The following is a 13,775-nucleotide window of genomic DNA, read 5'->3' on the forward strand; positions in this document are numbered from 1 at the left end:
ATCTGTTGAAGAGAGCAGTTACGATTCTCTCAGCAGAAATTTACCCCCCATATCTATCTTTATTATTTCATGTTTGTGTCTGTAAATAAATAATTAAAAAGACACATGGTCCGTCATTTCTTATAAAAGACAAAAATAGTTTATCTTTTATATATTTGTATTTCCTTACACTATCCTTATTGTAGTGTAGTGTGTGAAAATAAATATTGATGAAGCTATTTTTTATAAGATGAGCATATTAAAAAGATTTTCTGGAGGAATGCATTGTTTTACAGTACATATAAACATAAAACTAAATAATATTTATTTAAATAAGAAACAATAAAATACTAAAACAGCATGGTGATACTAGTTTGTAAGCATATATTTTAAGATTCAAATCACTTTACACTAAAGTTCTTGCATCCATATATTTTTTATGAAGAAAAAAAATCTTTTGTTCCTCCAAAATTATGCAATTCAGTCAATATATTAGAAAATCATGTCTTAAAATATTTTGTAGCTGTTTTATTTCTTTAAAAAAATATTTTAGGTCTCTTAAAAAGTAACTCTTAGTATTTACTTTAATGATTTATGACATTTTAATACCTGATTTTACTTGTTCAAAACAACTAGCCCTAAACTGCTACGGTTCTTAATTAAGAAAATTTATGCAATGTATTCCTCAATGAGCATTATTTTCCCATTGAATATTAGTTTGTGATGTAGCAAAAAAAAAAAAAAACATACCTCAGTTTGGCGTCAACAGTAAAAGAATCAAATATAGTTAGTAATTGTATTATACTCACTAGTAATCAATCTGACCTAACTAAAAATAGTACTTTTTCATGAGAAAAATACTATATCCTCAATTGAAATAGTATTTTGTGCACGCATGCTAAAATGTAATCAAATGTATCTTCTAGACTAGTATCATTATGATGTCTTTCAAATAAACAAAAATTATTTTACTTACTATAATTTTTATTAAAAAAAAGTTTATAAAATTTGAAAATCAATATTCAAATATCATAAGCACATTTAAACACAAAAATTTTAGTATATTCCTTTATAATAACGCAGTTCTAACCAAGTATTTCAAAACTTACCTATCAGGATTTGGTTCATCTTTTTTATGTTTAAGCATAGTATATCTGGCTATTTTTGAAGAATATCTAGAAATTTTAAGTCCATGATGTTTAATCCTAAAAAAATTATAAATTATAAATAAGAATAAATTTAGGGTATAAAAAAATTTTATGCAAATTATTAAAACACAAACCTTAAAGGAAATATTAAATTATAATAAAGTAAAGGCCAGCAAGATTATCAATTAAACAAAAAATCTTCTTAAGCAAGAAATTTGATAAAATTAAAAATTTTATTATCTTTCAAATACTTTGTGTATCCTAATACAAAAGTAATTATTTTTGATGAGATTTTAAGTCAAGAACACAACATTTAATGAGAACAAACTTATTTTATACAGACCTTATCTCTGTTACCTGTTAATTCTTTAATATTACTCAAAATTTAAAAAAATATTTTTCAAAATGTAAATAGGAACAAAATCTCATACAAAAAATGCACTTTAACATTTTTAGAAAAAAGAAACCAATGAAACATGGATATAGAAAGGACATCCTCTATTTAAAAGACAATTCTGTTGGTCCCCTTGAATAGAAGCATTAATGTATTTACCGCTTGAAAATGGACCATCTGTTTAAGGGACACTAAAAAGTTTTAAAACACAGATAGACAAATTTACATATTAGGTTAAAATATATTAAAAACATAACATTTAATATTGCCTAATGCCCTTCCCTCTTAATTGAACAGCCCGCTTATTTGAAATGAGATCGCTAGAACCAATGGTATTCCGTTAAGAGGGGAATTTTGCATTAAAAAATAACACAGTTTCTGCTAACACGTATAACAGTTTAAAATAGTCAAAAATAACACGTCCCAGCAAAAACAAATCTGTAGGTCCAGCTCCACAAAACTGCTGTTTGCCACCAGCTAAAGCGACGGGTCTGTGTCGGCAAAAGTCACTTTCAACTGTACTAAAGTGAATGGCTGGCCTCCTGTCGAGCCAACAATACCGGCCTATCGATGGCCGGTAGTACTTAACCCAGCAATTACTGTCTAAAACGCGCTGGGTGAGTGATTGCCCGACATTTTCCAGTAGAGGGTAATCAATGAATCAATAATTGAGGGCCAGCAATTTATATACACCCAGCAGCATCCCTTTAGTTTACAGAGGTTTACGAGAGGTCATTGACCTAGTTACAGGAGTAATTAAAACCCACAAATCTAATTTTTATTCAATTCAATTAGCTAAATAAATATCTAGCTATCTAATACATTTCTGAATAAATTATTAATATATGAACTAAGAAAATATTTCTAGGTTATTTTTTTCATTTAAATTGTTTTATGCAAATATTTTTTACACAGTTCAACCCCTTAGTCCTAAAGATGCTGTGCACAATCTATGTTTCCACTTATCAATACATTTTTAAACTAGGTAAACATACGTAATAATTTTTTCTTTACAGTGATATTCTACTTAAAAGCAGAATAATAAAACTGCTGTCCAGAATTATGAAAATTCTGTATCTTACAAGTAATTTTTCAAGTTTTAACTTGAAGTCAATATATATGTCTATAATAACTTGTAGTCAGTATATATATGTCTTAAAATAAAAGCTGTGTTCTTAAGGAATCTAGTGATACTATTGCACCCTAAATAAATACAACCTACAGCCGATAATACTAAGAGGCTGTCCAGAGATGATCATTTAGTGCGATATTGATCATGAATTCATGTTTTACTAATTATATTTAGTCTTGCAGCAAATTTAAACAAAAAATAGGTGTATTGGACAAAAATGTACCAATGTAGTCAGTCATGTAATGAATTGAATGTACCCTGAAATTAGTTAAATGCATAATCAACATTGTCTCTTGCAAACACTTTATTATACAAAGACATATAAATACAAAGACATAACCTTAATCAATACAAATATTACACAAATTTCAATTTAATTTTAAAAATAATAAAAACAACAGAGAAATCATATCTTTGTCTACATAGAATCACTTGGAATAGCACAGAAGAGTTCTGAAAAACTGCAATAAAACTGCAACAAAAAATGCTTGACATTTTTCGAAATCCTGAAAGAGAGGATAATAAAATAAAAATTATGCAAATCATATATTTTAAAAACATAAGTATTTTTGTGAAAATGAGCTTTTAAAACTAAAATTTTTATCGAAAAGTTTTTGCTTTTATCATTTTATCGATAAATTTTGACTCATCAAATTAGTCTTCAATCTAGTAACACCATGCAAACATACACCTGTCTTATAATTTAGAAAGATTTTGAACATAAAATTCCTTTCTGAATGAAATTATTGAATATTGACTCACGAACCCATTAAGATTGACACCTAGTACATGAAAATCTGACTGTTAAATGAAAAGTTATTCAGGGTGTTCACTTTTTAATTTTGTGCTCACCTTTTCTCAGAAAATATTTAATTTTAAAAAACATGCAGTTTTTTCTTCTTTATTAATTTTATGGTGCTCAATTTTATTGCATTTAATATTTAAAACAATTATGATATTCTAATGTAAATTATTGTTTCAAGGAAAGGTATAGAAGAAAAATTACTTTTAAGTATATATTACTTACATGCACGAATGTATCAATAGTATTTCTTTTTCGCTTTACTTTTATGATTAAATTTTTAATTGTATACCCTTGACAAAAAAAATTTCAAAATTTACAACATTTTTCATATTAAAATAGGCATCAAAACAATAATATGTATTGAATTGAAACCAGAATTGAAACCATATGAAAAAAGGTTGCTCAAAATTTGCTAGTTAAAAAGGCAGATAATTTTACAATTCTGTAATAACTTTATAAATCAATAAATTCTTAAATTACTTCAATGGTGATGCTTTGTGAAATTAATGTTTTCCTTATATAAAAAACACAAGAACTAGATAAGAATAACAACAGATTTGACCAATGTCACGATTTCCGTAATGTCTTTATATAACTGGTATAGATGTAAGACAAAAAATGAAAAGTTTACATAAATATTAATAACATTGTTTACATCTCTGATGAAATTTCTTTACTTCAATTTTTTTTTATTAATTTAGTTTCTTCTTTTAACAAAAAATATTTGTTAAATACTCCATTACTATGCCTAGGAATAAAAAAGGGAAAGGTGCTTCCTAAAAAAAAAAGGGTACACTGAGTCTTTAAAGGGCTTTTAATTAACACCGTAAATATTTAACAAAATGTGTACTATTATGTAATAGCTGAATTCGATTCTTAACGACTGTAAAATTACCATCCTATACCTACTATTTTACATGTATATTTCAAAAAGTAGTTCTCACCCATTATCAAAATGAGAAAAATTTGTAGCTTATAAAGAAAAAGAAACATGCTAATAGAAAATCATTGTGCAATAGAAAAAAATATTGTTAAACTTGAAGGCTTTTTCCATAATTTAAACTATTAACTAATAAACGATTAATTAAAAATAAATATTGAAAGGTACATTTTTAAAAAAAAATATTCATTTCAAATTTTTTTTAAAAATCTTTTAATAAACTTATTGATACTAAAAAAATCTTTTAAAAATTTAACCAGTTGAGAATTAACAAAGTAAATATTTGTAATGGTATCTGAATCAAACTTATTAACACGAATAATTTTAAAAGTGCGTAATTATCATTTACACATTAATTTTTTTAAAAGGAATATTATCAGACAGTGTCGTCAAAGGGCAGTGAGGACGGTTGGCCCTTCTCGAGGATGTACACTGCATTTTCATTTGATACAGAAAAATTAGTTGTCATTTCTGTAAATTAGAATAGCAGGAGTTGCACATTAACCACTTTCAACATATACTTTTCGAATTCTAGCAAATAAACTTTGTAATAGGATACACACATTATGGGCCACAAATAAAAAGAAACAAAACTTGAAAACATTTAAACCTGTTTGACTGCCAAAGGACAGGAGCGTTACAATGGACGTTTCCTCATTATAGACTTTTTTCTTTTTTTTAAATTGCGGGCATTGGAGGGTTGTCCCATTGACCACAGGAATGCCAGAACTACTACTCTCTTCTCGTTACCCAGTGGGCACCTGTGGTGAAGCAGCGTCGCCCACGTCACACAACCACAACCCGTTTATAGGGCGGAAAGTTAAAAAAAAATCTTTAAAAACTTCAACATTTGAATATGCAACATTTCAATATGCAACTGGTTCTGATGTTTTTCATCTCGTTTAACTCATAAGAAAATCGTAAGATTTCTATAACTTTTTTGCTTCTGTCCCACTTAAATGTTAGTTCAGAGATTCCTAATGTGTTTACATTTTAAACTTCTGTTTCAAGAAAACTTTTTTGTTTTTAAAAAGGTAGGTGTATATATTTTTGCCAAATAAAAATACTTTCTACTATTTAAAAATAGATAAATAAGTGAAATGTAGGTGTTATTAACATTATTTCTAAGTTACCATAAATTAAATTTACTTACACATTTTATTTGCTTGGAGTAAAAAATTGTTCTTATCATAAAAAATTGTTCTACCAAATAATGTCTTAGAAAACATTCAATATTGTACAGGTTAGTTTCAAGATGCTTCAAATCAGTACTTTGTCGTTACTTTTTTTCTCTCTTTAACCTACACGTTTTTAAGCTATGTTAACAAGGTAGGATTTTAAATATGATTGTGTTTTCACAATCAAAACCTTACTGTACTTAATAAAATTTAAAAAAAAATATTTTATATACATCAATAAAATTTATAAATATAACACTTTTTTTCATTGAATTGAATAGGGAAGTGAACGATTAAAATGAAAATTAATAACCATTATTAAAATATAAAACTACATACAGTGACCTATCACTTCTGCGCCACCTCTTTTTTGTGCCTTTTGCATATATACAAAGGTTTTCAAAGGCCCTTGATCATTATATAGGAAAATAATGATAATGATAATTCTTTATGCATCATTCAGAAAATAAATATTTCAATTCAGCACACAATTTTTTCTAAAAGACTAAAATTTTGATTTTATTTTTTGTTTAAATAGAAAAAAATAATCACATTTTTTAGAAAAAGTTTTCAGATTAAAGCAAATAAACTATCTTCGTTACAGATAAAAGGAAATAAGTTACTGGATCTAGTAATACAGTTCATTTTTCTTCCCTATGGGATATTTTTCACCTTTATTGTTTCTAGGAAGACATTTTTTTATATGAATTTGAGTAAGGTGTCTTATCTATCACACCACCCACATTGAAACCACCATATATACCACCCATATGCTTTCAAAATTTATCTAGCAGTTTCTTTCCCACCACCAATTAAAACGTTAGTTTTTGGTCAAGGAATGTAAAGCTATAGCGATTACTATTACTCAGTTTCAGCGAAAACAGAGATGACAAAAACCTTACTCGAAATCATTAAAAACAATTAGAAGGTTTAGCCGCTATTCACGACTATTTATAGTTTTATTCAGCTATTGAAACTCTTCTATCTAGCTTTTCTTATTTGTATGAACTTACTGTTTTTAAAATCTTATGGACTTTTTCTCTTGGTCCCAAAGACTGAAGCATAATGAGAATTCACTGTATTTTATAAATGAATTCGCTTAATACATTAAAATGTCCCTAATCCTTCTTTAAAATCATAATTCAAATAATAATAATTAAAATAATACTTCTCAAAATAATAAATTATTTATGCACATCAAAGATTCTGCAGATGATAAAAGTAATAAAACTTACAGAAATTCATGGTGGACTGGCACAGGTTTACCAACATTTGAAGAGCTAAAAGGGAAAAAAAAGGTCTTATTTTTATGTAAATATTAACTTGAGATATACAGTAAAAATATTTTTCAGTAAACTTTTAGCAGAAATTAAAAAAAAAACATTATACAAAGGACACCCAGAAAGATTAAGTAAAAATTAGAATAATATTTTTTAGAAATTTGAATGAGAAAAATAACTTGTAGGCTACGAAATTTTATTAACAGAATCGTCAACAATAAAACAACAAAATTTTCTAAGTTCGGCTCTAGGATCACAAAATATAACGTCAGCGTTTAAAATCTTCCAAAGAGTTAATTGAAATTTATTTTTTTATTTCCACTAAAAGATTCTCCACAAAAAATTATTGTAAATTTAGCTTTCGCTGAATCTGAAGCTTTTCTTATTTGCATGAACTTACTGCTTTTAAAATCTTATACACTTTTTCTCTTGGTCCCAAAAACTGGTGCATAAGGGAGAATTCACCGTACTTTATAAATAAATTTGCTTAATACATTAAAATGCTACTTCTCAAAGTAATATTAAATTATTTATGTACATCCAAGATTCTACATATGATAAAAGTAAAAAAACTTACAGAAATTCATGGTGGACTGGCACAGGTTGAAAAGCTAAAAGGAAAAAAAAGGTCATATTTTTATGTAAATATTACCTTGTATACAGTAAAAAATATTTTACGGTAAACTCGTAGCAGAAATTTAAAAAGTATTACCCAATGGACACCCAGAAAGATTAAATAAAAATTAGAATATTTTTTAGAAATTAGAATGAGAAAAGTAACTTGTAGGCCAGGAAATTTTATTAACAGAATTGTCAACAATAAAAAAAACACAAAATATAAGGTTAGCATTGAAAATCTTCCTAAGAGTTAATTGAAATTTTTTTTATTCCCACTAAAAGATTCTTGGCAAAAAATTATTGTAAATTTAGCTTTCGCTGAATCTGAAGCTTTTCTTATTTGCATGAACTTACTGTTTTTTAAAATCTTATACGCTTTTTCTCTTGGTCCCAAAGACTGGTACATAAGTGAGAATTCACCGTACTTTATAAATGAATTCGCTTAATACATTAAAATGTCCCTAATCCTTCTTTAAAATCATAATTCAAATAATAATAATTAAAATATTACTTCTCAAAATAATATTAAATTATTCATGCACATCAAAGATTCTGCAGATGATAAAAAAAAAAAAAGTTAATTGATAAATCATTTTAACTATTAATAAATTTAAAAATTTGTCTGTATCAGCAGAATTGGTTGGTAATAGTTGCTTTTCTCAATTTAATTTATTTAAAATAGAGCAGTTTCACATAAAAGCCATTTTTGAAATTTAATTTATTTTGAAGAAAACTTTTCAAAGTGATTATAATCAAATTTTTGTCGTTTCCATATGGTTCGCCCCCTAGTACAATAATTTAAAATATGTGCGTTTAAACCCTAACTTTGCTGTGGTCAGACTGACAGGCAAACAACAACTATTTTGCTCAAGCCAAAACAGATTATGAAAATAAAATAAGAAAATTATCAATAAAAAAAAGCGGCTAGATTTTTTCGTTAAGCTGTGTTTCAAACTACTCGTAAATTTACGTTTAAATTAGTGTTCAATGGAATCCAATATTAAAGCATATTGTGTCTAATAAACTATTATTAATAATTATATTAGTCTAGCACTTTTATACAAAACTCAATATAAGGATTTGATATTTAGTTTAAGAAAAAAAAATTCCTTTAAGTGATAAGATATAAGTTGTCAATGGAATAAGAGTTGAATTTGGAGCACTTCAGCTACTTGGAAAGTGAAGTTGATGAGAACAGAGACGTAGTACTTCACTCAGTTGGAAAATAGTAGAAATCTCAATTGCAAGTTACCATTGTTACAAACATGAAAGCGAGAAAATTCAATAAATAATAAACACATTAAGTAATAAAACTTACAGAAATTCATGGAGGACTGGCACAGGTTTTCAAACATTTAAAGAGGTAAAAGAAAAAAAAAAGGTCTCACTTTCATGTGAATATTAACTTGAGATATACAGTAAAAAAAATTTTCGCTTAACTTTCAGCAAAAATTTAAAAAGCATTACACAACGGGCACCCAAAATGTTTGAATGAAAATTAGAATAATATTTTTTAGAAATTAGAATGAGAAAAATAACTTGTAGGTCAGGAAATTTTCTTAACAGAATTGTCAACAATAAAACAACAAAATTTTCTAAGTTCGGCTCTAGGATCACAAAATATAAGGTTAGCATTGAAAATCTTTCAAGGAGTTAATTGAAAAACTTTTATTTCCACTGGAAGATTCTATGCAAAACATTATTATAAATTTAGCTTTCAGTGATTCGGAAGCAGTTATAACTTGTTTTCTCAATAGAATACAAGTTAAATTTGAAGCACCTCGGCTACTTCGAAAGTGGTCAAACATCCTTTTAAGAAGTTGCACTTGTCAATAAAATGGTATTGTATTCTGTCTATAGCGGTCAGGAAATGATTGTAATTTAAATTGTCAACAAGCACAGAGCTCCTGTAGATTTTAGTACTCTAACTAGTCGAAAAGTAGAAATTTTGATCACACGTTACCAATACGAGAGCGAGTTCATTAAATTAATAATAATAAACACAGTAGGCAATAAGAAAACCTATAGAAATTCATGGAGAGCTGTCACAGGTTTTCTAACATTTTTAAAGCTAATAGAAAAAGAATTGTTTGTTATTTTTATTGATTATTAATTTTGTTTTCATATTGTATTGAACTTTTATATATTTTTGTAATCTCTATAAAAATCGGGCATTTTTTTTATATGAATATTAACTTGAAATTCACAATAAAAACATTATTCACCTAACTCTTAACAAAAATTATGAAGTAACTTAACATTGATTTCAAAATATAAAAGAATTTTGTAATATTTTTTTTTTTTTTTTTGTGTAAGTGGGGTTAGCCAGTGTTTTTACTACAGCGCGAGAACGCGAGAATCTCGCATATTTTTTTCTTTTCTCGCATTAAAAAATTATTACCGCGAGAAATTTGCGCATTCTATAAATCAATTTCAAAAATCGCGAATTTCTCGCATTTTCAAACAAAGCTTAGAATTACGCCATTTAGAATAAAATCCGTTTCACTTTTCTGGCTGTATCTTTCATTATTTTCAACATCTGCCCTGTTATCTAGCTTCCCTATTTACCAGTATTGTTAAAAACCTTTTCGAACAACAGAACACAACCACAGAACCCCTTTCAGAACACTTTTCTCTGCAACCACGTGTTTACCGTAGGTTAGGTTTCTTCATGTAAGACGTTCAAATTTTTTATGTGCTAATGTAAGATGGACAAATACCTTATAAAGGCAAAATCTTCTATGATGATGCACCAAAAATATCCAATGCTTTAAAAAACAGAAGACGTTAGAAATGTATTATAATTAAAAAAAAATTTTTTTCCTAGAGTTTTTGTGTTTTTTTAGTTTTTAGAAATCTCACTTAAGTTTTTGAAATCTCACTCTGTTTTTGAGAAAGGGTGAGAAATTCTCACCCATTTTTTTTCTATGATGAAAACACTGGGTTAGCCAATATACAATTAAGTATGAGCAACTGCATGCTAAAAAACTTTCCATAATCTATATTTTTTTAGGTTGTTTAACAATTCACAGCACGATTCTTCGTAATTATTTATATTAACATGTACAAATAAATTTTTCATCTTAATTTAAACTATTTAGTATAAATTATTAGACCTTTACCTATTTTTACACTTGAATTTAGCTCAAAAATTTCATTAAAATGAAATACATATAACAGAAAACATTTTTCATATTACTAACAGCAATTAGTTAACTAAAATCTAAATATTATTTAACATAAAGAAATAAGTTTTAATGAAAATTCTTGATTATTATACAAACCTATTTTCATAATATACTTAGATAAACCTGATTTATATCATATGCTACAACATATTATAAATTGCACTTAAAGAGTCATCATACAACAGAATTTATATTTGTTTTTGGCGTGCTACTGCTCGATTGTCGTCAAAAATTTGGCGGCGATCTTGGTGTTGATAAAACATTTGTCTGTAGCTTTTCATTGAATTAAATTTAATATTTTTTATTATTCTATCTTAGAAAGGTGTTAATTATGATGTATTAATTGAATAAAGATGATTGCCTATCTAAAACAAAATGCTAAAACAGCACTTCAAATGCTGTTCCTTGTAAACCGAAATCTGCACGTCGTAAACATATTTGAACAATAGTAAATCAAAAATGATTAAAATAATAACTTCAATGTAATAGAAAAAAATAAAACCTTACCTTTTTTGAAAATTATAAGAATCTTTAAGACAAGTTAAATATCAGGAACATCATGCATCGTGCTTCTTTTTCTAAACAATAAATTCACAGTTACAGTTAATCGCTCGACCGCTTCACTGGCGGCAGCAGACAACTTTAACTCGGTGGCCCATTGGGTAGGGTAGATTTAGACTGACGGGATAGGGCTGTTTGTGAAGTACGGGCCCAACTCTTCCTACAATGTTGGCAAAAGTTCATAGGGCGGCCCAGCAATCAACCCAGCTGACAGTAATTTGCACCGTCACTTTTTAATCAGTACCGTCAGTAATTTTGAAGATGGCCAGAACTTATGTTTTTGCTGGGGTATAACAGTTTTTAACAAGCCCAAGTTCAGTTACATCACAGTTTTGATATATAAATTACCATAGAGCTTATACACAGGATGTGGAAAAATATTTCAATAGAACCGAGTAGGCACGTTTTTGACAAGTATAAATTTTTGATGTTTTTAACCATGGATAAAATCATCATGTGAGAAACTTCAAGTCAAAAAACTAGAAACTGTGTTTATATATTAGTAGAAATACTACTATTCATATCCTAAGTAGTAGATAGCATTTAATTTTTAATGTTAAACATTAAATTTTTTTATAAAAAAGACATATGTTGAAAAGAAAATGTCTTGAAATAATAACTCTTTTATTATATAAATATATTTAAAATCTAGACCAATAAATACGAATGAAAAATTGTTAGAACCACTTTAATTTGTAAAGTTGCTGTAAAGATGACAAGCCAATAACAGATAAAGAACTTTAAACATTCTAATAAATATTTACGACATTCTCTTTCCAAAGACACAATAATATGAAACTTTAAAAGCAAAATTACTATAATTGAGATTGCTCAGAATCCTTTGTTAATTTTATTAAAATGTATTCTTCTGTTAACTTCTATATTACTTTTATCACTTCTGTTTATAAGCTAACTAAACTTATATTTTGAACTTAATTAGGCTTTGCTAAAACCTTAAACCGAACAAAAAGGATAAATATTATCAATAAAGGATAAATATCACAATAATTATTATCAATAATATATTTATATATAATAACATGCAAATATTTGTATGTTAGTATACATTTTTAAATTAGGACATAATAATATATAGGGGAGAGTCGGGTAGCCCCGCCCACTTAAAGAGTATTGCTTATATTTCTGTATAATATTGAGTAATAATCAATATTTTTATATGTTTCTATTGTTTTATCATCTAATTAAATAATGCAAAAAGAATAAACCAAAAAAAAGAATAGTTGAACTTAAAAAAATAGAAATTTTAAAAAACATGTTTTTCAGCTCTTTTCAAAATGTGTCGGGTAGCCTCGCCCAGTTACAAAAATTATGTTTTTTGACTGTTTTTTCAGGTGTAAATGAAAATGACCAATGTATTGACAATAGATAAACCTCAATTATCATTTTTATCACAAAATTATTTTATTTATTGCATATTTATATAGTTTTAGTGAATTCTATCATTTAATAACAACAATATTTGTTGTTAAAAATGCATATAACATTCAAATTTGAAGCAATAAAATAATAATCTTTGCAACCGTACATTTATCGACGAAATAAAATTGGGCGGTGATACCCGACATTCATGTGAGTGGGGCTACCCGGAATCCAATTTTTTTTATACATTTGTAATTACTCTAACAATTTTTCACATACAAACTTCTTTCTTTGTGCAAATTAAACTTAAGACTACATACTTTAATGCTGCATGTATAGAAAAAATTGTTTTTTTAGTATTAATATGAAGGTTAATCGAAACATTCAACCAATTTTTCTTAATTTCATGACTACTGTAGTCAACATATTTTCAAAACTATTGTTTACCATGTTACCAGCTGCATAGATACTTGAAACTTTGAAAATAATCTTTCTTTAATATAACAATTAATGCCCGATGGCTCATTGATTTGAAAAAATATTCTATACACATGAAATTGACAGTGGGTGGGGGTACCCGACACTCCCCTATCAGTATTTTAAACTAATAGGTTGAATATACCTAAAAATTTTTGCATGCATTATGTCTATCATCCCAGGTTTTTCCAAGTTTTCGACAGTTTAAAACAGCCTGTCAGGTCAAAAACCCCACCCTGTCATAGAGTAAAAACCTTTAACAAGTTAATATACCATAAAATACTGAATAAGCCCTCCCCGATAATTTCATATAAACACTGACAAGCAATCAAAACAGAATAAGCTCCCAGCCAGATACAGTTAGATATTACAGAGATGCATGCTATGCATGCATACCCTCCAACTTTGCCCACCTAGACATCAGTAGCACTCGCGCAACACACATTTACGGCATCCCGCAATATTTGCTATGCTCATATTGATACTTAATTATATTCACTTATACAGTGCAACCTCGAAAATCCGGACTGCTGGGGGGTTTGGAAGGTCCGGATTTCCGAAATTTCCGGATTTTAGATACCTTACTTAAATTGATAGAATTATCGAACTTTCGAAGTTGCCAGGTCGATTTCGCGATTAAACGCGCGTGTGTAGACCATCGACGTCAATTTTAACATAAACGTAGTCTTTAAATA

At 27.6% G+C, this 13,775-nt stretch overlaps 1 protein-coding gene across 2 annotated transcripts in view; it reads right to left on the bottom strand.

The window, feature by feature from the left end:
* LOC107456484 (beta-1,4-N-acetylgalactosaminyltransferase bre-4) overlaps nt 1-13,775 on the bottom strand; it is an 88,128-nt gene that overhangs the window by 41,123 nt on the left and 33,230 nt on the right. For both annotated transcript variants that reach the window (XM_087154859.1, XM_087154860.1), the window contains exon 6: nt 1,089-1,184. In XM_087154859.1, the coding sequence (XP_087010985.1) occupies nt 1,089-1,184 (96 nt within the window). The remainder of the gene's footprint in view (nt 1-1,088; nt 1,185-13,775) is intronic.

This window comes from Parasteatoda tepidariorum, chromosome 11 (assembly GCF_982258835.1).
Source record: "Parasteatoda tepidariorum strain Cologne lab strain chromosome 11, Ptep-v5.0, whole genome shotgun sequence".
NCBI lineage: Eukaryota > Metazoa > Arthropoda > Arachnida > Araneae > Theridiidae > Parasteatoda > Parasteatoda tepidariorum.